The sequence below is a fragment of the Bison bison genome, unplaced genomic scaffold (genome assembly GCF_000754665.1).
Source record: "Bison bison bison isolate TAMUID 2011002044 unplaced genomic scaffold, Bison_UMD1.0 scf7180017864498, whole genome shotgun sequence".
NCBI classification, from domain to species: domain Eukaryota; kingdom Metazoa; phylum Chordata; class Mammalia; order Artiodactyla; family Bovidae; genus Bison; species Bison bison.
In genome coordinates, this window is record NW_011495057.1 from 10542285 (window position 1) to 10566272 (window position 23988).

Here is a 23988-nt window from a genome sequence, read left to right on the forward strand (position 1 = left end):
TGACTGAAGCGACTTAGCAGCAGCAGGCGCAACCAAGAAGCTTGCTGCTGCTGCTGCTGCTGCTAAGTCGCTTCAGTCGTGTCGGACTCTGTGCGACCCCACAGACGGCAGCCCACCAGGCTCCCCCGTCCCTGGGATTCTCCAGGCAAGAACACTGGAGTGGGTTGCCATTTCCTTCTCCAATGCATTGAAAAGTGAAAGTAAAGTCGCTCAGCCGTGTCTGACTCCTAGTGAACCCATGGACTGCAGCCCACCAGGCTCCTCCGTCCTTGGGATTTTCCAGGCAAGAGTACTGGAGTGGGGTGCCATTGCCTTCTTCGAAGCTACTTAGTAGAAGGACAATAAATTTTTAGAAGAGCGATAAGACAGACAAGAAAGACCTCGAATCCCCGGGGGCAGCTACCTGGGAAGGCAAATAGATGGGCAATAATACTAGAAAAAGCTAGTTAGTCGGGTTTGTTTTGTAGATTCTCCTGGTCCTGTCTCCAGGCTGATAGGGATCTAAACTCCCCTCCAGTGATTAACTTTTTCGTCCTTGCTGTTGAGAGGGGGTAGAAAAGGCACCTTTACACACTCACATCCTGCTCTTAGGCAAGTGAGGCTTCCCAGGTGGCTCTGTGGTAAGGAACCCACCTGCCAGTGCAGGAGATGTAAGAGACACTAGTTCAGTTCATGAGTCGGGAAGATCCCCTGGAGAAGGGCATGGCGACCCACTCCACTATTCTCACCTGAGAAATTCCAGGAAAAAGGAGCCTGGCGGGCTGCAATCTATGGGGTCGCAAGAGTCAGACACGACTTAATGACTAAACCACAACAGTCTTAGGCAGGTAGGGGGAGGACAGAGAGTTTTTCTTGTATCTGCTTCTTCTCAATCGCTTTCAGCTTGAAACTATTATATCAGAGTCACACATTCTGCCGCCCTACCCATGAAAGTAGTTTTCAAAATGAAAAGAAACTGCTATCTAACTCATCTTGCCTGAAACAGTCTGGGTTTACGGCCATTGTCCTGACCTAATTATTAATAACTCCCCTTTCAACTCTCTAAAAGCCCTATTGTTTTGATAAATAATATGGTAGTTCCATTCATTTGTATCTCAGATTTAGCACGTGTAAAGTCTGAACCCTTGCTTTTTCCGAAAGCTGTTCTCCCTAAGTTCTATCCGTTTCAGTAAATGGTACTATAATTTTGTTCAGTATTTTCAAAACTGTAGCAGGTACTGTCAGTTCTATGCCAAAAGGGTATTCTGAATCTGCCCACTTCTCTCCACTGCCATGCTCCTTGTGCCTGTCAGTGTCAGCTCTGACCTGTGTTGCCGAAAGCACCCTGACCTGGTCTCCCTGCCTTCACTCTTGCCTGCCCCTCCCCCACCACAGTCCATTCTCCATAAAGCAGCCAACGTGGTCTTCTGAACTAAAATTTTCATCCCCTTCGTGAGGCCCTTTCAACAGCTGTCCACTGCAGTGGAAGAAACACACTCCTCACCTCTGCCAACAAGAGCTCTCAGGATTTGTTGACTTTGACCTCCTCTCTGACCCCAGCTCCTATCAGCCTTCATCCCATACTCTGCCACCTCCCTAAGCTGACACAAGCCCAAAGCCCATGCCAGCCTCCCACCCTTTCGTTGTTCATTCGCTTAGTTGTGTCAGAGTCTTTACGACCCCATGGACTGCAGCACTCCAGGCTTCCCTGTCCTTCACTATCTCACAGAGTTTGCTCAAACTCATGTCCATTGAGTCGGTGATGCCATCCAACCATCTCACCCTCTGTCTTCCCCTTCTCCTGCCCTCAATCTTGCCCAGCATCAGGGTCTTTTCCAATGAGTCAGCTCTTCTCATCAGGTGGCCAAAGTATTAGAGCTTTAGCATCAGTCCTTAGCACTTGCTGTTCCCTCTGCCTGGAACCCCTCCCCATAGGTATTTGCAGTATCTCACAGCATAAAGCCTCTGGCCAAGAATTCCCTTCCCGGCCTCACCCCATCTCAATCCCCTCACTTCATTCAGCTCAGTTTATAGCGCATTCACCTCCAGGCGGAGAAGGCAATGGCAACCCACTCCAGTACTCTTGCCTGGAAAATCCCATGGACGTAGGAGCCTGGTAGGCTGCAAGTCCATGGGGTCGCAAAGAGTCGGACACGACTGAACAACTTCACTTTCACTTTTCACTTTCATGCATTGGAGAAGGAAATGGCAACCCACTGCAGTGTTCTTGCCTGGAGAAGCCCAGGGACAGGGAAACCTGGTGGGCTGCCATCTGTGGGATCACACAGAGTCGGGCACGACTGAAGCAACTTAGCAGCAGCAGCAGCAGCACCTCCAGGACACTATGTCATAAGTTGCTTGCTTGTTGTCTGGTTCCCTCAGTACAGTGTAAGCTCCCTGAGGGCAGGGGCTTGGTCCTCAGGACTCACAGCTTGTGCACACCCTGTGCCCCGAGCAGAGCCAACATCCTGTAAACATTTGTGTGAATGAATAAATGTTCATAGGGAAGTGGTACTTTCATCTTTCCAACCTTATAAACAGCACACACAACAAGCTCCTTTTAAAAAAGAGCAGCCAGGAACAGAAGACACTTTCCTTTTTCCAGCAGTATATTATTTTGATAAAAGCCCTCTTAAATCTACATGTTTGATTATGGCTTTACATAAAGTGAGTGAAAGTCGCTTAGTCATGTCCGACTCTATGCAGCCCCAAGGACAGTAGTCTGCCAGTCTCCTCTGTCCATAGGATTTCCCAGGCAAGCATACTGGAGTGGGTAGCCATTCCCTTCTCCAGGGATCAAGCCCGGGTCTCTTGCATCGCAAGCAGATTCTTTACAGTCTGAGCCTCCAGTGAAGCCCATGACTTTACATAATAGTTTGTATACAAGCAGTTAAGCTTTCTGGTTTGCTTAGTGCTAGTTTGATGAGATATCTGAGTTATTCACTCATTCTTTCAATAGGTTTCCCTAAAATACATGGGGTTCAGTAAGCATTAGCTATTCTTCTTACTAATTTTAATTATAAAAGTTGTTAAGAGTAAAATTTACATAAAAAGCAAAACATTCTGTTGTAGTTCCCCAACTTTATAGATTCTTTATCTAAAAGTAATACTGTCAACAGCTTAGTATCTTCCATATCTTTTGAAATCCATAAGTATGTATATACTTACATACTCCTATGTGCATACATGTGTATATGCAAACCAACTGCTAGGTCCACACACAGTTTGATTTTATTTCTAACATAAGTGAAATTATATATGTAGTCAGCACATAAAGATCTACAATATTCTCTATAAATACTGATGTATGTGTATACACATACACATGGGTTGTGTGTGTATATGCATGTACTTGGCAAAAAAAAAAAGAGAGAGACAGAAACACAGAGAAAGGGAAAGACAGACAGAGGCTCATTGAAAAGTGATCACCGGACTGCCTCAGGGTCCCCATTCCTCCAGGAGCAGAGCAGGCGTGGCAGGAGGTTGGAACCGCATCTCATTCTCAGCAGCACCCTCAGCCCCAGAGCATGTTGGGAATCCTGTGGGAAGCATGTGTAGCTAATTCTGAGATTTCAGGACGAATTCTGGCGGGGTAGAGGTGGGTGATGGCTTCAGTGACGTCTGAAAAGAGAAATTGAGGATCCAGCAGGGGGCGACAGAGATACACTTACCGATGAAGAGTTAGAGATACCAGAAATGGGAAACAAACAAGTTAGAGATACAAATAGAGCTCTTTCTAGAGGAGGAAGGTGTTAACTACAGAAGTACCCCAGGTTAGAAACACTAATCTGCAGGAACATTCCAAGTAGGCGAAGCGCTTGACTATTTTAACCCTCTTGTGAAAGGATGCCTTACTCATACCTTCCTGGTGATCCGAGTTATAAAGGTGATTTTGAGTCTGCAAGTGTTACCTTACCTAAATTTAAAATCCACTCTTACCAAGATGTACCCCCCTAATGATATCTTAATTTCATAACAACCCTAAGAGGTAGGCAGAAGTGTCCGTTCACATTGCAGGTAAGAACACTGAAGCGTGGAGAGTAGGTAACCGTTAGCATCACACCTAGTGTAGCTGTGACACGATTAGACCCGGGTGCTCCGACCCCAGCACCTCTGCTCTGGATCACCTGTGTCCTCCCACCTCCCTCCTTTCAACATCCAACAGCTTCAGAGCGAAATTTTCAATTAAAAACGATTACCTGTGTGTTAGCGTTTAACTTGAAGCATTCCTCTCTTATTTTTATGTTAGATACACTCTGATCTTGCGGAAGAAAAAAAACTAAAAATTACATACAAATACACTGGAAAGGGGATCACGGAGCCGCCTTTTGGTGTGTTTGTCTTTAATAAAGACACCGGAGAACTGAACGTTACCACCATTCTAGATCGAGAAGAAACGCCATTTTTTCTGGTAAGAACAATTGTACATTTTATTATTTTTTTGAAATTATGCTACTTGAATGACCTCAGCCTAAATGCCTTCTATTATGTATGTCCTGATTCCAGGTAACTGGTTACGCTTTGGATGAAAGAGGAAAAAACTTAGAGAAACCAATAGAACTCAGAATTAAAGTTCTTGACATCAATGACAACGAGCCAGTGTTCACACAGGACGTCTTTGTTGGGTCTGTTGAAGAGCTAAGTGCAGCAAGTAAGAGTTTATTGTTTTTATGAATGAGTACCCAAGATCATTCTGTGCCCAGCATGTCACTGAACACTGAAACCTCTGTCTTAGTGGAGGCTGAATATTACCCACAGGAAAAATAATAATAAACTGATTGATCTAGGTTTGGAAGTGATTTTTTGTTGTAAGTTTTTTTACCCTCAAAACAGATGTGGTAGATTGATGTGATAGGTTAGGTCTATGTAGTGACTTGTCAGTTTCACCCTGTGTCCGGAAAGCAGCCATAGATGCTATGTAAACAAATAGTTATGGGTGTGTTCCAGTAAAGTTTTATTCACAGAATCAGGCGGCTGGCTGGCTTGGGCCCACTGTCCATAGTTTGCTAACCTTAGACATATTATTTCTACCTCCAGGCTTCAATGCAAGTGTTAAATGCAGCTTTCTATATGGGGGCTTGCAGGAGAAATTTCTCTTTGATCTGAATATAAAGAATAGCTATGCTTCTCCTGAATTGCTTGTATTTTAATAAGCATGTATGTGTATCTGTTCATTTTCTTTCTTTGTATCTGTTATTAGAAATGTGATAAGCAAATCTGTGGCCCTCCTATTGCGTGTCCAGGACTTCATCTTAAAAATTGTATATACTAACCTCAGCCTCACTTTTATCTTATTTTTTCTATTCCTACCTCCATTCACATTTGCTCCCTCAAGCAATTAAATTCTTTGATCTTAGTAAACTGAATTTGATACATACCTAAAATCCTTTTTGGAACAAGCTGATATGATACATAAAATAATAACATAATGTAAGAGTGCTAAAAGTTGTGTTTCATCTTGGACCCCTTCGTTTCTGCTACCAGATACACTAGTGATGAAAATCAACGCAACCGATGCAGATGAGCCCAACACTCTGAATTCTAAAATTTCCTATAGGATCGTGTCTCAGGAGCCTGCTAATTCTCCAGTGTTTTACCTAAATAAAGATACAGGAGAGATCTATACAACCAGTATTACCTTGGACAGAGAGGTAAATTGATATTTCATGTTATTCATCTTTTCTGCTCTCCTCTCCTTCCAGTTTATTCTCTCTCTAGTCTAATTTTCTGACTTTGTCTTGTGTTTCAGAATGATCCTCCTCTAGGGATGTGCTGTCTAGTATCATAGCCATCAGTCATACGTGGCCATTGGCCACTTGAAATGTGACTAGTCCCAGTTGAGATGTGCTGTAAGTGGAAAATATACACCAGATTGGGAAAACATAATATGAAAAAAAAAAAGAATGTTGAAATATCACCTTAATATTTTTGGTTGATCACTTGTTGAATTAATAACATTTCCGATACCATGGGTTAAATGAAATTTCTTTGTTTAAAACTAGTATCAGCTGGTGTTTAAACAATCCCGTCATTACTGTAAGTAGGCATCATGGTAAAGGAAGAAGAAGATAATCAACCAGAAAACCCCCTGAATGTTTTTATAAATGAAAAGGCAAACCAATATACTTCTCCCAAAGCAAAAATAAAGCTAGTATCAACTGTCTCCTTTTACTTTTTTTTTTTTTAATGATTTATTTATTTGGCCACACCATGTGGTTGGGGATCTTAGTTCCCCAACCAAGGATTGAACCCAGGCTCCAGCAGTGAAGTGCCAAGTCCTAACCACTGGACCACCAAGGAATTCCCTCTTTATTTTTTTTTTCATGTGGCTCCTGGAAATTTTTAAATTACATAAGCACTGGCCTAGGGCCTCTCCAGTCAGAATCTGTTTGCTAGAGAGTTCTAAAGCAATGTTCCTCTAAAGTGGTTCTGTAATGAAACTTTAGGAATCTTTCCTACTGCTAATACATTTTCAGAGGGAGGAGAAGAGATTGAAATAGAAGTCCTGTTTAGAGTAATAGCAGTATTTGTAAAGAGTTATTGTAAATCCCAAATTGGAGGAAAATTTGAGTTGTTTCCTAAAGGATATTTTCTCAAACATTTCATTTTTTTATTTCTAAGTCAAAGGGAACATTTTAGTTGAAAAGGGAAGACAAGATTTCATAAATGCTACACGTATAAAGATGTTAACAGCATGCATGGTAAAATCCTTAGAGTGCTGTATTGTCATCAAATATAAATCATCATCAGACACAGTGTATTTTGTAATGCTTAAAAAAATTATTTAACTCTGGCCAGAGAGGAAGAGGATGTGAGTCAACATTCCTTTGATATCTTTTTTTTTTTTTTTTTTTGATATCTTTCTAAATGATATTGAAAGTGTTAGTTGCTCAGTTGTATCCGACTCTTTACAACCCCATGGGCTGTAGCCTGCCAGACTTCTCTGTCTGTGTGATTCTCCAGACAAGAGTACTGGAGTGGGCTGCCATTCCCTTCTCCAGGGGATCTTCCTGACCCAGGGATTGAACCTGGGTCTCCCGCATTGCAGGCACATTCTTTACCATCTGAACCACCAGGGAAGCCCTAAAGGATATTATTACTCCTAGAATTCTACTCTACCTTTTCACATAAAATGAGAATGGAAAAGTACTATTTTGAAGTAGTAGTACTATTGAAGTACTATTTTGCTAAATGTCTCTGAAACATTTAGCAGAAAAAATACTGGCTGTCACTTACTGGGTAAGCCATGTGCCCAGTGCTATTCCAAGCCTTTTACGTGGATTAATTCAGTTAATGAACCTGTGAACCCTGTGAGGCAGATCCAGTTATTATTCTCATTTTACGTAGAAGGAAACTAAGGGTCAAAGGGATAATGTGTGTCCGACATAGCTAGCATGTCAGAATTGGAACTCAGGCAACTGGTTCCAGAGTCTCTGCCATCCTGCCTTTCACTGAGCAGTTTTGCTCTGCACAGGGTCCCGGGCATGGGCACTTGCTGCCCGGCTCCTTCTTAAACTTCAACCACACTGATGGAGCCATCAGAAGGGACCACATGGAAGAGACGGGTCCCCTTTGGAATAACATCTGAGACATTGTTCTCTAGGTCATGTTCTCTAAGAATCTTCTCTCCCGGGGATAAAAAGTGCACCAAGTTTTGCCTTTACTGACCCAGTGTTCTTGAGGGGTTAAGTCTTCATGACAACTTCTAACCTAAAATGAAGTGTGGGCTATAAAAAACTAATTTCTAGAGTCTCATCACTTCCAGTGTAATGCTGACTACCTTTTGAAAGCACTTTTGTGCTCAGACTATTTTAAGGAGAGACTCATCTCCTGATAAATATCACCAATGATGTAATTAAGAATTTTGATGTCAACAACTGCTCTAGGCTTTTCTGCCCTTTTAAAAAAAAAAAAGCTCTGATGGCAAACAAACAGCATCTTCACAGAATTAACAGCAGGTCATGAAACTTTTTTTAAATATTTACTTATTTATTTTTGGCTGCTCTAGGTTTTGTTGCTGTACCAGCTCTTCTCTAGTTGCAGCGAGCAGAGCTCCTCTCTAGTTGTGGTGCACAGACTCCTCACTGCGGTGGCTTCTCTTGTCGTTTAGCACAAACTGTAGGGCCCTCAGGCTTCAGTAGTTGCAGCTCCTGGGGTCTAGAGCGCAGGCTCAGTAGTTGTGGCATACAGGCTTACTTGCTCCGAGGTATGTGGGATCGTCCCAGATCAGGGATCGAACCTGTGTGTCCGGCATTGGCAGGCAGATTCTTTACCGCTGAGCCACCAGGGAAGCCCCCATGAAACTTACTTATGAATAAAATATACTGAGGTTCATTCCCCTGATGATAAAGTGAACTCAACCCAGAAAGACAGATTTGGGAGCAATTCATTTTCACCCCAGCCGGATCTTTTTCATTGCCTTGCAGGAATACAGCAGCTACACTTTGATAGTAGAAGCAAGAGATGGCAATGGACAAATAACAGATAAACCAGTAAAACAAGCTCAAGTTCAGATTCGTATTTTGGACGTCAATGATAATATACCTGTAGTTGACAGAAACGTGGTAACTATTATTTTTATAACAAATGTGCCTATTACATGTCAGTCATAACTAAAAATATATCACTTATGTTTGTGTTCCATCAGAATAAAAACCTCCTGTTTGTGTTTTGCAGTATGAAGGATCAATTGAAGAAAACAAAGCCAACGTAGAGGTTTTACGCATAAAAGTCTCCGACGCAGATGAAGTAGGCTCGGATAATTGGTTAGCAAATTTTACTTTTGCATCAGGAAACGAAGGGGGTTATTTCCACATAGAAACTGATACTCAAACTAATGAAGGAATTGTGACCCTGATTAAGGTAAGGACTTAGTGTTCAAATCTGGAATGAGAGAAGTTGGTCAAGAGGAGGACACTGATGTATTTTGAGCTCCAAATATTTATTAGTACTGGTGCCACAATGCTAGAGATAGGCGCCATCCATATTTGCCCAAGTTCTATGGTTGTGAGTGGTCACACTCTTTGTATTTCTAATGTCAGTAGTGTGAGGGTTGCATTTTGAAACAGAGTGTATAATTCTGCTTAATTGAATCAATGAAAATTAAATTGTGTTATAAGTATATGGGTCTTAAATATTTAAAATCCTGACTCCTGCAGAATTTTTTAAACAAATTTAGAGGATGGATTTTTTTTTTTAAACAAAATTAAAAAGGAAGAATACCACTGTGTGTTAAATGGTTAATGATAGAATATCAAATTTTAAAATAAAATGCAAAGCTAAAGCTTTCAAAATATTTCATTAAGTCACAGACAAAAATTGATTCCAGAAGCATCCACATTTTTACAAAACTTATTATATGGTAAAGTAAGTAAACCCTAATAGAGGAATGATGATAATATAATGTATAACAGAATAGAGGAAAATTAACTTGAAGTTTCATTGTAATAATTATGGATACCATTTATCAATAGGCTACCATATGTATATAGACCACTTTTTGTAAAGCAGAGGAAAACAGAATAAGATTCAGTTCAGTTCAGTTCAGTCGCTCAGTTGTGTCCGACTCTTTGCGACCCCATGAATTGCAGCACCCCAGGCCTCCCTGTCCATCACCAACTCCCGGAGCTCACCCAAACTCATATCCATCAAGTTGGTGATGCCATCCAGCCATCTCATCCTCTGTCGTCCCCTTCTCCTCCTGCCCCCAATCCCTCCCAGCATCAGAGTCTTTTCCAATAAGTCAGCTCTTCGAATGAGGTGGCCAAAGTACTGGAGTTTCAGCTTTAGCATCATTCCTCCCAAAGAAATCCCAGGGCTGATCTCCTTCAGAATGGACTGGTTGGATCTCCTTGCAGTCCAAGGGACTCTCAAGAGTCTTCTCCAACACCACAGTTCAAAAGCATCAATTCTTCGGCGCTCACCCTTCTTCACAGTCCAACTCTCACATCCATACATGACCACAGGAAAAACCATAGCCTTGACTAGATGAACCTTTGTTGGCAAAGTAATGTCTCTGCTTTTGACTATGCTATCTAGGTTGGTCATAACTTTCATTCCAAGGAGTAAGCGTCTTTTAATTTCATGGCTGCAATCACCATCTGCAGTGATTTTGGATTAAAGGGAAGACAAATTTTATGATTACTGAATAAATAGATAATGGCATTAGAGACAAAATCAATTTACCTGCTTGTATAGAACTAAGCATCCTTTTTTAGTCATAGGTTTTAGGTGCAACCCTGCTCAGTGCTTGAGATTAAAAGCCAATAATATACAGAAGGAGAAGCAGTCACATAGTGATGAATAATAAAAATACCCTCAATGCACCATAGTAGCACAAAAAGGGACAGAGTTACTGTAAATTTAGTAGTAAAATGACAGCACCAGATTAAGAAAATTATGAATTTACTTTCTCAATTGTATAAAGAATCGCTTCCAAAGTATAAGGACAGCCATCAGATTCCATTCACAGGAAGTTAGAGAAGATACACAAATAGCAAGTGTGCACGTAAAGGATACCCGGCATCAGTAGACATTAGGGAAGGTGCAGATGAGGTCTGTGTGGGCTGTCACTGCACACCTGGCTAGAAAGAAGCTACAATCAAAAAAGACCAACACCACCAAGGATCAGTGAGAATATAGGCAGAACTCCTGTATATTGCCAGTGGAAACATTAAATGGTAGAGCCAGTTTGGCAGTTTCGTAAAAAATTAAATAGAGTACTAATCCAGTGACCCAACCATTTAGTCCTCGGTGTTCACCCAAGAAAAATAAAAACATATACAGTATCTACAAAAAAAAAACTTGCATGCAAATGTTCAGAGCAGTGTTAATTGCAAATAGTCCAAATGCCTAATAACAGAATAGCTAAGTAAATTAAGTGTATCTAAATAGTAGAACACTATAGAAATATTTTTTAAAAGAAAATGGACAAATTGGAAAATATATAGAGAGAGTGATAAACTGATCAAATCAAATGTAATACCACAATTTGCAAAGAACAGAGTATTTGGAAGAGGGTTAATCTTTTATGGCATTAATAGCAAACCAGTTATTAATAGACATCATGGTATAAAGAAGGGGGTTAGATTCTCTTCGTAAACATCCTTAGACTTCCCGGGTGGCACTAGCGATAAAGAGTCCTGCAAATGCAGGAGATACAAGACTCACGGGTTCAATTCCTGGGTCAGGACTATCCCTTGGAGAAGGAAATGGCAACCTGCTCCAGTATTCTTGCCTGGGAAATCCCATGGACAGAGGAGACAGTGGGCTGCAGTCCATGGGGCTGCAGATTTTTAAACAAATTTGAAAACCCCTTCCTGGGTTTAATATAGTCAAATATTATTTTTTTCTCCAGGAGGTCTCCTTTTATTTTTTTTATACTAATATAAACAAACAGAAAATTTGCAGAGAAATGGGACACTTAAATAGTTTCAAAGTACCACCACACAAAATACACGTGAATTACAAAGGCCAAAAAGTAACTTTACAGTGGGGAAGCCTCAGAGACAGCACCTTGATCAAAGGATCAAAATGAACATCATTAATAATGAGACAAATGAATATTATGTGCTACCTAATAAGATGCAGTGAGGTCTCAGCTTTATGATATGCTATGGGACAGAGCTGGTGGTCTGCTGCTACTTCTGTAGCCCTTTTTGCCAGAACAAACCCATGGAACACTTTTTAAGGAATATTAACCTATATTGAATGTCCCTTAACTTTTTTAAATTAAGCAAAGAATCACTTCAGATTGCTAAAAATAAAAAATATATCTATTTGAAATGATTTTGATCTTAAATAAAATTGGGGGTGCTTCCTAAACATCTTTAGGCTTCCCACGTAGTGCTAGTGATAAAGAACCCACCTGCAAATGCAGGAGATGCAAGACTCACAGGTTTGATTCCTGGGTCAGGACTATCCCTTGGAGAAGGAAATGGCAACCTGCTCCAGTATTCTTGCCAGGGAAATCCCATGGACAGAGGAGACAGTGGGCTGCAGTCCATGGGGCTGCAGATTTTTAATGACATGGTATCAATTTAAGAGTTGGAATATAGTAAGTCCCCTATATACGAGCCTTCAAGTACTGAACTTGCAAAATGAGAATGTACATTTGCGTGTCCAGTCACGTTAAAGTATGAGTGAAACTGCAATTCGCCCTCCGTCTCCTGTTGCTGACGATCCTTCAGCTCTCCCACCTCCCTCCTCTCCCACCCCCACTCTGTAACTCTTCTTGCCTGTTCACTGGATGCCAGCCCCTGGATGCCATCTGTTGTATGGTACTACTGTACTTCTCAAGGTACTTTACTGTAAGATTAGAAATGTTTTCTTTATTTTGTGTGTTTGTTTTTTATGTATTATTTGTTTGACAGTATTATTACAGTACTGTGTAGCCAGTTGTGTTAGTTGGATACCTAGGCTAACTTTGTTGGACTTAATGAACAAAGTTGGACTACGAACGTGCTCTCAGAATGGAATTCATTTATATATTGGGGATTTACTGTACTTACTGCTGTATTTGTCATGTTTTAGATGATTATATAATATCTGACACTGAAACCACACGAGTGTGTTCTATTGTTTTCCCTTTTAAAAGAATTCCCTCTGATTTCGCCTTTCTAGGAAGTAGACTATGAAACAATGAAGAATCTTGACTTGAGCATTATCGTCACTAACAAAGCAGCTTTTCACAAATCAATTAAGGATAAATACAAGCCGACATCCATTCCCATCAAAGTCAAAGTGAAAAATGTGAAAGAAGGCATTTATTTTAAAAGCAGCACAATCCGATTTCACACTAGTGAGAGCATGGAGAAATTAAGCCAGGGCCAAATACTGGGAAAATTTCAAGTTTTTGATGAAGACACTGGAAAAGTACCCAATGTAAAGTAAGAGATGGTTATGAATATTATTTCCTTGTTCTAAGTTACTTTGAATGCCTCTTTTCAAAAATCATAATGGAATTTGGACACTTCAGTTCTTTGAACCCTGCCTTTGGGGGCCTACAAACCTCAAAAGGCCTGTAAATGAAATTCCTGGAGTTGTGTGGTCACTGAGAGGCCAGGTGTTTCCCCAGGAGCCCCCTTCCCTCCATGACTCGAGTGGGAGGCAAAGGCTGGCTGGGTTCAGAAAAATGATGCTGATGAACCTATTTGCAGGGGAGGAAAGGAGACACAGATATAAAGAAGGGACTTGGGGACACAGTGGGGGAGGGAGAGTGAGAAGAATGGAGAAAGTGGCATCAACATACAAAGACTATCGGGTGTAAGATGGATAGGTAGTGAGAAGTTGCCTGTAGCACAGGGAGCCCAGCTTGGTGCTCCGTGATGACCTGGAGAGATGGGATGGGGGAGGGGAGGGAGTCTAGGGAAGGAGGGAGTGTATGTATAATTATGGCTGATTTGCATTGTTGTATGACAGAAACCAATGCAACATTGTAAAAAAAAATTTTTTTTTAATGTTTAATTAAAAAAAAAGTTCTGGGTTGAGAAGGCTAAATAGCAACAAAGAGAAAGTTCAGAAAGAAACTTTCTAAAATCTGTCTTTAGAGGTAAGAAAGTAGCAAGTAAAATTTACTGCAAGTTCACTTTACGTAATTTAAGTGGGAAAAAAAGCTGCATAATGCATTAAAATTTTAATAATGGGGAAACCAGTTTTAATTGATCATCAGCCTTGAAAATTGATCTTGATTCAAACCAGGTTCTTTGGTCCAGGGGTTGATAAAACTTGTAACATTTGTCTTGATCCTGGTGACCTTTATTCAGAATATAAAATATTAATATAAAATATATTAATTATTAATTAATATAAAATATTATTCTTTATTTATTAAGAACCTACTAGATGCCTGAAAAGAAATGATACAAACGAACTTCTTTACAAAACAGAAAGAGACTCACAGTCTTCGAGAACCAACTTATGGTTGCTGAAGTGAAGAATGAGGGGGACAGAATAGAGTTTGAGTTCAACATGTACACACTGCTATATTTAAAATTGATAACCAACAAGTACCTACTCTATAGCACAGGGAACTCTGTTCAATGTTATAGAGCAGCCTGGATGGGAGGGGAGTTTGGAGGAGAATGTATACATATCCATGTAAGGCTGAATCCCTTTGCTGTCCACCTGAAACTATGACAACATTGTTAATTGGCTATATTCCAATACAAAATTTAAAAAAAAAAATTTTTTTTTAAGAACTATCATATGCCAACCCTGTACTGTACCCATTTTGTAGCAGCGCCTTAGGTTTGCATGATCCATTCACATTTGCAAAGTGAGTTTACATCTTAGCTCTCAGAGCCTTGCCATCAAGAGATGACTCTACAGAGTTGTAATTTATGAAGCTCTGCTTACCTGTAGTTATTTGGTTGAAGTTAAGCTTCCCTGGTAGCTCAGCTGGTAAAGAATCCACCTGCAATGAAGGAGACCCTGGTTCAATTGCTGGGTTGGGAAGATTCCCTGGAGAAGGGATAGGCTACCCACTCCAGTATTCTTGAGCTTCCCTGGTGGCTCAAGACAGTAAAGAATCCGCCTGCAATGTGGGAGACCTGGGTTTGATCCCTGGGTTGGGAAGATCCCCTGGAGGAGGGCATGGCAACCCAGTCCAATATTCTTGCCTGGAGAATCCCCATAGACAGAGGAGCCTGGTGGGCTTCAGTCCATGGGGTCACAAAGAGTCAGACACAACTGAGCATCTAAGCACAGCACAATACAAGAATCCTCACCTGCCACCCAAGATGACTGTTAGGGGGCGCTGCAAGTATCCCGCTTGGCGTCGTTGAAGGGCTTGCAGTGGCTGACCCGGGGCAGCCCTGTGCTTCAGACGTGCTCCTGATGTCTGCGGCCTCTGTGGAATCCTGGATGTCCATCACGTGGCTCCTGTTTTCCTGCCGTCAGTGCCAGAGTTGTTCGGTTGCTTCACTCTGCTTGGGCCTGTGTCCCTGGGTGCCAGCACTTCACGAAACGCTGCCGACCTTAGCAAGAATGGGGATATGGAGGAACCTTTTCAACAGTCTCTTTCCTTTTGGAGAATCTTATAGAATTCATCAGCCAATAGTAGCAAATGACCTTTTTCCAAAATAATATTAACAAAGTTTCCATTGTGTTTTCTGCAGTGTCTTGGTGATCCTTTTTTGTGCAGCTTACCTTCAGGCAGTCCAGCTTCTCTTGAGTTTTGTAGCCTAATTTTTATTTCTGTGGCTCTTAAACCTGAGGATGCACATTCCTTATGACTTCTCAGACTGTCCGCTGAGAGGCTTAAGTGTTCTGATTAATTACTCTCCAATAATACTGTGGCTGTCTGCTGGAACTTCTATTTCCATCTACCTATTTAATTTTGGTTGGTGTTTTCAGTAGGAGTTATGACCGTATCAAAAGATGATGTGTGCTACCTTGAAAAATAATGAACCATGTTTTCTTCTCAAAAGTACCTTATCTTTTTTTTTTTTTAGTAAACAGTTTATTCTTTATCATACAACTTTAGAATGAGAGTGATCTTAAAGATTAAGTCAAACCTTATTTTACAGATAAGGAATGAGAGGCACAGCTAAGTGAAATAATTTTCCAGTATTCACCTAATTGAAATGTCAATGAGAACAATAGAAGAAACATTCTCAACTTTGTCATGATTTACTTTAACTGATTATCCATGTGCATCAGTTGTTACGGATGTTTGACATGACACGTGAGCCACCATCCTACTTTGAATGGTGTCTAATTTTAACAATAGAAAACAGAAAATTCCTTAAATGAGATCACACAAAGCATTCCATCGTGAAATGTGATTCTTACCACTGTAGCTCTGTCTTGGTTATAAGTATAATGTGGGAAAACATTGAGCTAAGTTCAAGCTTTAAAATTCCAGCCATGAAACTCAAAAATATTTGTGACTATCCAAATGTATCATTTACTGGTAAAATTATTAAAAGGCAGGAAAATTTAGTTCAAGTGTATAATTGGAATTTTTTAATGGTAACTATAAATAAATATTGCTGTATGTTAGCCACTAATTTTTGTGTGCCTAAACTGCCACTTAATACAAAATAATAATCTGATTGCTTGAACCAAATACTCATATGTTTATTTAGTTTATTTGGATACGTTTTAAACTCTATGGGATTAAATTAACTTGCTTTTGTGAAAACCTATGAAAGTTCTACTTGCCTTCCTGAAACTGTCTTTCTACTCTAATTTTCCTTTGCTTTGAGAGAAGAAAACCAGAAGTCACCTTATCAGCTTTGTTTTCACTTTTAGCTATTTCTAACCAAAAGAAGAGTATTGCTCCTAACAACCAACAATATCCCCCAGATTTATTTATTTGTTTTTTAGTTGAAGGATAATTGCTTTACAGAATTTTGTTGTTTTTTGTCAGACATCAACATGAATCAGCCATAGGTATACATATGTCCAGCAAATTTAAAGCACTTCCATTTAAGGCATTGATTTTTTTTAAAAAAAAACTGTTATTATTAAATATTGATAACATGCCAAGAAACAACAGGATGTAAGGTAGCTTTTCTCTATGAGTTCTTGTTGGGTGACTTAAGTTATCCTAGAAAGGTTAACTTGAAATTTAAGGGAAACTAGATTGAAAGCTGTAAGACAGGCTAAGAGCAACTCATAAACCTCCCAGGTGAGTAGGCAGGGGGTGGTTGCCCTTGCACACATGCCTGGGGTGCGTTATGGAAATAAGGAGGATTCCAAAGTAGCTGTGAGACAGTGATAAACAGAGGGGCTTTTAGGATAGTCTCAAGAAATTTAAAAACATTCCAAACATGCCTGTTATAAGAACATATATACTAAAGCAGAAATTAAGCTTAAAAGAGTTATAGATATTATAGTTTATCCAGAGTTCAGAATTAATTTTCTCTTTTCTAACAGATATGCCAAATTTGAAGATATAGACAATTGGATCTCTGTGAATTCTGCCACCTCTGAAATTAAACTCGTGAAGATTCCTGATTATGAATCCAGATATGTCCAAAATGGTACATACACTGCAAAGATTGTGGCTATAACAGAAGGTAAGTTATTAAAGGAACATCTTTTCTTGGTTATATGTATTTAGATTTTATTTTCCAACCACGGAGACCTTTGTTTTGGCCTTATAGAAAGGTCACATGGGTAAACCTTCACATTTCTACATATTTAGTGGATTAAAAGACATTACTTGATCTGAGTATGAAAGCACATCTAAGATAAGAAGTGTCCTAATTTGGATACCAGTTCTCCTTATGAAATTGACTAGAGAATTCAAACCATGTCCATTTTGAGCAGTATGACCAGTAATGTTTTTTTTTTTTTTTTTCCTATTTTTAAGAATATCCTAGAAAAACCATCACTGGCACTATTGTTATCAATGTTGAAGATGTCAATGACAATTGTCCCACACTGGTCGAACCTGTGCAGACTGTCTGTGACTATGTGCCATTCGTGAACGTGACCGCTCAGGACCTGGACGGACCCCAAAACAGCTGGCCTTTCAGTTTCTCCATCATTGATAAACCAGCTGGAATGGCAGAAAGATGGAAAATAGTACGCCGAGAAGGTAAGCAAAAATCACTAGACTATATATTTAAATATATATTTATATTTAACTTATATTTAAATATTTATATTTAAACATGATAGAAATCTATTTGCAAAGCAAATAAAATCTTCATAATACAGTTATTTATTTGCTTTGCATAAATTGTATTTCCAATACAGTCAAGTTTATAAAATGAAGTTCTGAACCTCAGGCGTAGTGTCTTTGATCTGCCTAATGATAAATAATCTACCTGGAGGGAAAGAAGAAAAATAGATGTCTAATACCTCTCTCTTTTTTTTTTTTAATTTTTATTTATTTATTTGATTGCGTCAGCTCTTAGCTATGGCATGCAGGGTCTTCCTTGTGGTGCGTCGACTCTCTAGTGATGGCGCAGGCTCAGTAGTAGTTGTCCGGCTTCCCAGGTGGCGCTGGTGGTAAAGAACCCGCCTGCCAATGCGGGAGACATAAGAGACATTGTTTTGGTCCCTGGGTTGGGAGGATCTCCTGGAGGAGGGCATGGCAACCCACTCCAGTATTCTTGCCTGGAGAATCTCATGGACAGAGGAGCCTGGTGAGCTCCAGGCCATGGGGTCACAGAGTCGGACACGAGTGAAGCGACATCAGGCGCACACACGCACGCAGCAGTTGTAGTGGGCTGGATCCTAGTTCCCAGACCGGGAGTCAGACCCACGTCCCCTGCATTGCATTCTGGATGCTTAACCACTGGACCACCGCGGAAGTCCCCTCTAATATCTTAAAAGTAGCTGGGTATTCCCCAAATCACTTTTGAAGTAGTTGTCTCATAAGCTTGAGGAGTACTTTGCCTTTCTAAGCACAGTAATCCTAGTAGGTGCCTTCTAAAAATATTGAGGTATGGTAATGATGATTCCATGAAAAATAACACTGGTGGAGTATATACCATGTGTCAGACACTCTGCTAACCCTTCTTGTGCTTTATCACATTTATTCCCTACCCCATACCATCATTCCCCGATCACAGCCGAAGAACTTTGACTTAAGTAAAGTTAGGTAGCTTGTCTGAAGTCACAAAACTGGTGAGTGATGGACGTAACGTTGAAAGGAAGCTGTCTGTCCTCCTGCCCCCATGCCAGAAGGATGTAAGCATGTATCCAAATCTTGCGACATACTCCCTTACTGACATGTTCTTTTGGGTTTTGAATGCTGAAAAATAATCTCTAGAAGACTCTCTTGTTTTAAACAGTTGGTATTCATTTCAGAAGGTTTTAAATATAATACCCCAATTTTTCTTAACTTATAAGTTTACTGTTTTTTTCAGTTCAGTTCAGTTGCTCAGTTGTGTCCGACTCTTTGCGACCCCATGAATCACAGCACACCAGGCCTCCCTGTCCATCACCAACTCCCGGAGTTCACCCAAACTCTCGTCCATCGAGTCAGTGATGCCATCCAGCCATCTCATCCTCTGTCATCTCCTTCTCCTTCTGCCCCCAGTCCTTCCCAGCATCAGGATCTTTTCCAATGAGTCAACTCTTCTCATGAGGTCACCAAAGTATTGGAGTTTCAGCCTCAGCATCAGTCCTTCCAAAGAACACCCAGGACCGGTCTCCTTTAGGATGGACTGGTTGGATCTCCTTGCAGTGCAAAGGACTTGCAAGAGTCTTCTCCAGCACCACAGTTCAAAAACATCAATTCTTCGGCACTCAGCTTTCTTCACAGTCCAACTCTCACATCCATACATGACCACTGGAAAAACTATAGCCTTGACTAGACTGACCTTTGTTAGCAAAGTAATGAGCATAAAGCCATAGAGAGAGAGAATTATAAAGGATGTTTTTACAACAGTTGAAAAGTTTGAATATGGATTATATGTTAGATATTATTATATCAATAATTAATTCTTAGAAGAGCTTAATATCCTTTGGTCTTAGAAGGTATATGCTGAAGAAGGTCATGAGATCTGCAACTTACCTTAAAATAGAGGAGTAGGATGGGGAGGGAGATGGGAGGGAGGTTCAAAACGAAGGGGATATATACATACCTGTGGCTGATTCATGTTGAGGTTTGACAGAAAACAACAAAATTCTGTAAAGCAATTATCCTTTAATTTAAAAAAAAGTGTGCTTGTAGAGAGATAGTATTGTTATAAAATGTAAACAATTCATGAAGAGTATATCAAATTCATTGTATCAGTAATAGTCTTTCAAGTTTTCTGTAGATTATGTTTCAAAATCTCAAACATACCACGTTGGGAACAAAAAGGATGGAACAAGATTGGCCCATTGTTGCAAATTAGTTGACTCATTGGAAAAGACTCTGATGCTGGGAGGGATTGGGGGCAGGAGGAGAAGGGGATGACAGAGGATGAGATGGCTGTATGGCATCACTGACTCGATGGACGTGAGTCCGGGTGAACTCTGGGAGTTGGTGATGGACAGGGAGGCCTGGTATGCTGCGATTCATGGGGTTGCAAAGAGTCGGACACAACTGAGCAACTGAACTTAACTGAACTGATTAAAGCTGGAAATGGGTACCATGAGGGTTAATTATGTTCTTTCCTTGATCACCATTTGAAATTTGCCTTGATAAACTTCTTTTAAGAAATGGTAGGATAGGAACATCCCTGCTGGTCCAGTCGCTAAGACTGAGCTCCTGATGCAGGGAGGCCGGGTTCGATCCCTGCTCAAGGGAACTAGGCCCCACAGGTCCCAACTAAGAGTTCACATGAAACGCAACTAAAGATCCCAAATTCCGCAATGAAGTTCAGAGATCCTGCAACTAAGACCCAGTGCAGCCAAATAAATAAGTATTTTAAACAGGAAAAACTAAATTTAAAAAAAATGGTCATTTAATGGAAATATCATTTAACCCACCACTTATTTGGCACTGTATCCCAGTAATGGAAAGAGTTCCTAGCATCAGATAGATCACACACATTTGTTAACATTAGTCATCATAAAAGGAAGGTGTGTTCAGAAATGATTCTGTGATCTTCACCTGCATATTTGGACTAATCTCATCGAGCACACTGTGAATTCAATAGAGGAATTATGGAATAATAAAACTAACTGGAACAAAATATGATGAGCAATTAAAGAATGTTTCTGTAGACTCAGAGATACAATGAACAAACTGATGGTTACCACTGTGGGAGGTGAGTAAGGAGGAACCAGACAGGGGTAGGGGATTAAGAGGTACCATCTGCTATGTTAAAATAAACAAGCTGCAAGGATATATTATACATCACAGGGGTTATAGCCAATGTTCTACAATAACTGTAAATGGAGTATAACCTTTAAAAAGTGTGAATTGCAGTGTTGTATACCTGAAACTTATATAATATTGTAAATTAAATATACCTCAATAAATTGAAGAAAAAAAAAAGAGAGAATGTCTCTGAACTTTAATCTTGCCCCTTTCTTGGTAACCACTCACTTTATTTCCTTTATTTTCTTGTCCCTTACAGATAACAATGTGCTACTACAACAAACCAAAAGACAGCATGGGACAAGTGAAATTCACTTCCAGATCGCAGATAGTCAAGGCTTCAGCTGTCCTGAAGAGCAGATCCTTAGGCTCACAGTTTGCAATTGTGTGGAAGGCAGCGGCTGTGTGAAAATGTGGGCTGACTCCTACGTTGGCTTGGGGCCTGCAGCAATTGCACTCATAATTCTTGCCCTTCTGCTCTTGCTACGTAAGTATTTTAAAAGCTGTACGTTCCCTTTCTGGGGCCTTCCCAGGTGGCTCAGTGGTCAAGAATCTGCCTGCCAAGCATGAGAGTCAGGTACAATTCCTGAGTCAGAAGGATACCCTGGAGGAAGAATGACAACCCACTCCACTATTCTTGCCTGGAAAATCCCATGGACAGAGGAGCCTGGTGGGCTACAGTCCATGGGTCCGTGAAGAGCTGGACATAACTGAGCACTTCCTCTTTTAGTAACTTCTAGTGTTTTTAGGATTTTGTTACTATGGTACTCATTGATTTCTTTAGTTTTTCTGTAATCACACTAGAATGCTATTGAGGGTGAGAAGGGAAGCAAGAATTGATCATTGCTCAATTCACCAAAAGTTATCAGAGCTCTCTTCAGAATTTTGTTTTATAAAAATGTATCATTTCCTGATTTCGGGAACCAAGAGTATTAGACATACGTTTCAACCTTGTGGGTGTCCCCACTTTGTTAAGCTCTGTGAGGGAGGTGGGGTATCTGTTCTTCCACACACAGTGCCTTGTGCGTGGAAAGCTCTCAGAAAAGACTTGTTGCGTGGTACAAGGTTATTTTACAAACTCCTCTGATTCCCAGCAGTTCTTGTTTTTCGCACACTTGACTTGTCAGAGCTCCACCTCCCAACAGGCTCCGCTTGGCTTGCCCCTTCCCCTGCACCAACAGGAGCCAGACCCTCTGAGCACTTACATGTTTCCCAGCAGTGACAACCGGCCCGTCCCTCCCTGCCTGCCCTCCAGTGCCTTCCAGTGACTTTGGGTTTCCTTTCATGGAAGAACAGAAGACTGCAACCTGGGGTCACATGGAACCACTCCACTTGCCCACTGCCCATGGGCAGACCACCACCTCCAAGGCAGCCTCCGCTATTTCTCTGTTAGAAGAGGGTGCGTCCAAGCCATTAGTAGGTGTGCAGCTGAATACACAGCACTCAACAGTTTGCAGTGCACTTTTACATCATCATCTGCATTTAGTGGGTTAAAATACTGACCTGATGATAATGACTTGTCTCAGCTGACCAACCTGGGATTCCTTGCACTACTGTCTCACCTCAGATTTCCCAGGGTTTAATGGGGGTACTTAGCACATGGCAGATACTTCATAAACATTTGCTATCTTCAGTCCTTTTATTACACACAGTAACCATAGTCGGTGAAAGTATTAGTCACTCAGTTGTGTCTGACTGACTGCAACACCATGGACTGTAGCCCGCCAGGCTCCTCTGTCCATAGAATTCTCCAGGCAAGAATACTGGAGTGGGTAGCCATTCCCTTCTCCAGGGGATCTTCCTCACCCAGGAATCGAACTTGGGTCTCCTGCAATGCAGGCAGATTCTTTACCTTTTAGGCCACTGTGGAAGCATATGCTAAAAATTAAAGTGGTTTTTTAAAAAATTAAGCTATTAAATTGATTTTGATGATTTGGATAGTGTCAAATCCAGTCTTGATGTCCCACTGAGTGACCACAGACAGTGACCACAGTCTTTGTGATGGACAGGAACTCTGAATCTGTAAGACTCCCTCATCCTGCTTTTAGGCTTTGGTATGACTCACCCAAAACAGACTCGGTGAGTTTGGATCAGGGGAAGAAAAGAAAAACAGAAAAATAGGGCTATAAGTAAGTGAAGACTGAACTCTAGAAAGTGATATGCAAATTCCAAAACTATGCAAGATAAATTCAAAAATCGGTCAAGACTAACCTTCTCTGTGCTGGATTTTGTTTCTGTGCAGTTATACCACTTCTGCTGCTGGTGTGCCATTGTGGAAAGGGCGCCAAAGGCTTTACCCCCATCCCAGGTACCATAGAGATGCTGCATCCATGGAACAACGAGGGGGCGCCACCTGAAGACAAGGTCAGATAATCCAGTGTCAGTGGAGCGTGTCTTCTTTCCTGCTTTAAAGGAGTCTTAGGAAGTGTCTCTGACATCATAGGTCATGAGCGCAAACTAGTTCCTACAGATTTCATTCACATGCCTTCGTTAAATACAGCCTACTTTGTATCTGTTGCCAGGGCAGTGTTGAGGTGGTTTTGCTCTACTGCCACAGGTCCTGAGTTACAGAGAACATAGACAGAGGGTCAGGTAGTGATGCCGGGAATGTAGAACAAAGGCTAAAGTGAGCAAGAGTGTGTAGGGGTTCAGGTAGGAAGATTTGTCCCAATATTTAAACGGGCAGTCTTTCATAACCAGGTGCTTCCCCATTTCCAGTCCACACAATACATAAGGTCCGCAGAGGTACACCCACAGCCCCCGTGACAGTTGTAAAATGTTGCAAAATCCCCTTCCCTACCTACTTACTGGCCGTCCCAGGTGGCACTAGTGGTAAAGAACCTGCCTGCCAGTGCAGGAGACAGAAGAGATGTAGGTTCGATCCTAGGATGGGGAAGATCCCCTGGAGAGAGAAATGGCAACCCACTCCAGGATTCTGGCCTGGAGAGTCCCATGGACAGAGGAACCTGGCAGGCTACAGTCCATGGGGTTGCAAAGAGTCGGACATGACTGAAGTGACTTAGCACACAAGAGAATCAGAAGATAGAGCAGAGATCTTCAGAAGACTCAAAGAGGAGTCATTCAGACAAAGTTTTTACTAATTTGCCTTGGGCAAATATCTTACTCCCTTCATATGCTTGGACTTCCCTGGTGGCTCAAATGGTAAAGAATCCACCTGCAATGCAGGAGACCCAGGTTTGATCCCTGGTCAGGAAGATCCCCTGGAGAAGGAAATGACAACCCACTCCAGTATTCTGGCCTGGAGAATTCCATGGACAGAGGAACCTGGCGGGCTA

General features: G+C 41.1%; 1 protein-coding gene across 1 annotated transcript in view; it reads left to right on the top strand.

Annotated features, from left to right (window-relative positions):
- Window positions 1-23988, top strand: part of DSG2 (desmoglein 2) — a 34289-nt gene that overhangs the window by 5336 nt on the left and 4965 nt on the right. Inside the window, exons 4-13 of the mRNA XM_010828994.1 lie at window positions 4229-4390; window positions 4486-4630; window positions 5464-5630; window positions 8406-8543; window positions 8656-8841; window positions 12601-12866; window positions 16861-17003; window positions 17300-17527; window positions 20952-21179; window positions 22935-23056. Of these exons, the coding sequence (XP_010827296.1) occupies window positions 4229-4390; window positions 4486-4630; window positions 5464-5630; window positions 8406-8543; window positions 8656-8841; window positions 12601-12866; window positions 16861-17003; window positions 17300-17527; window positions 20952-21179; window positions 22935-23056 (1785 nt within the window). The remainder of the gene's footprint in view (window positions 1-4228; window positions 4391-4485; window positions 4631-5463; window positions 5631-8405; window positions 8544-8655; window positions 8842-12600; window positions 12867-16860; window positions 17004-17299; window positions 17528-20951; window positions 21180-22934; window positions 23057-23988) is intronic.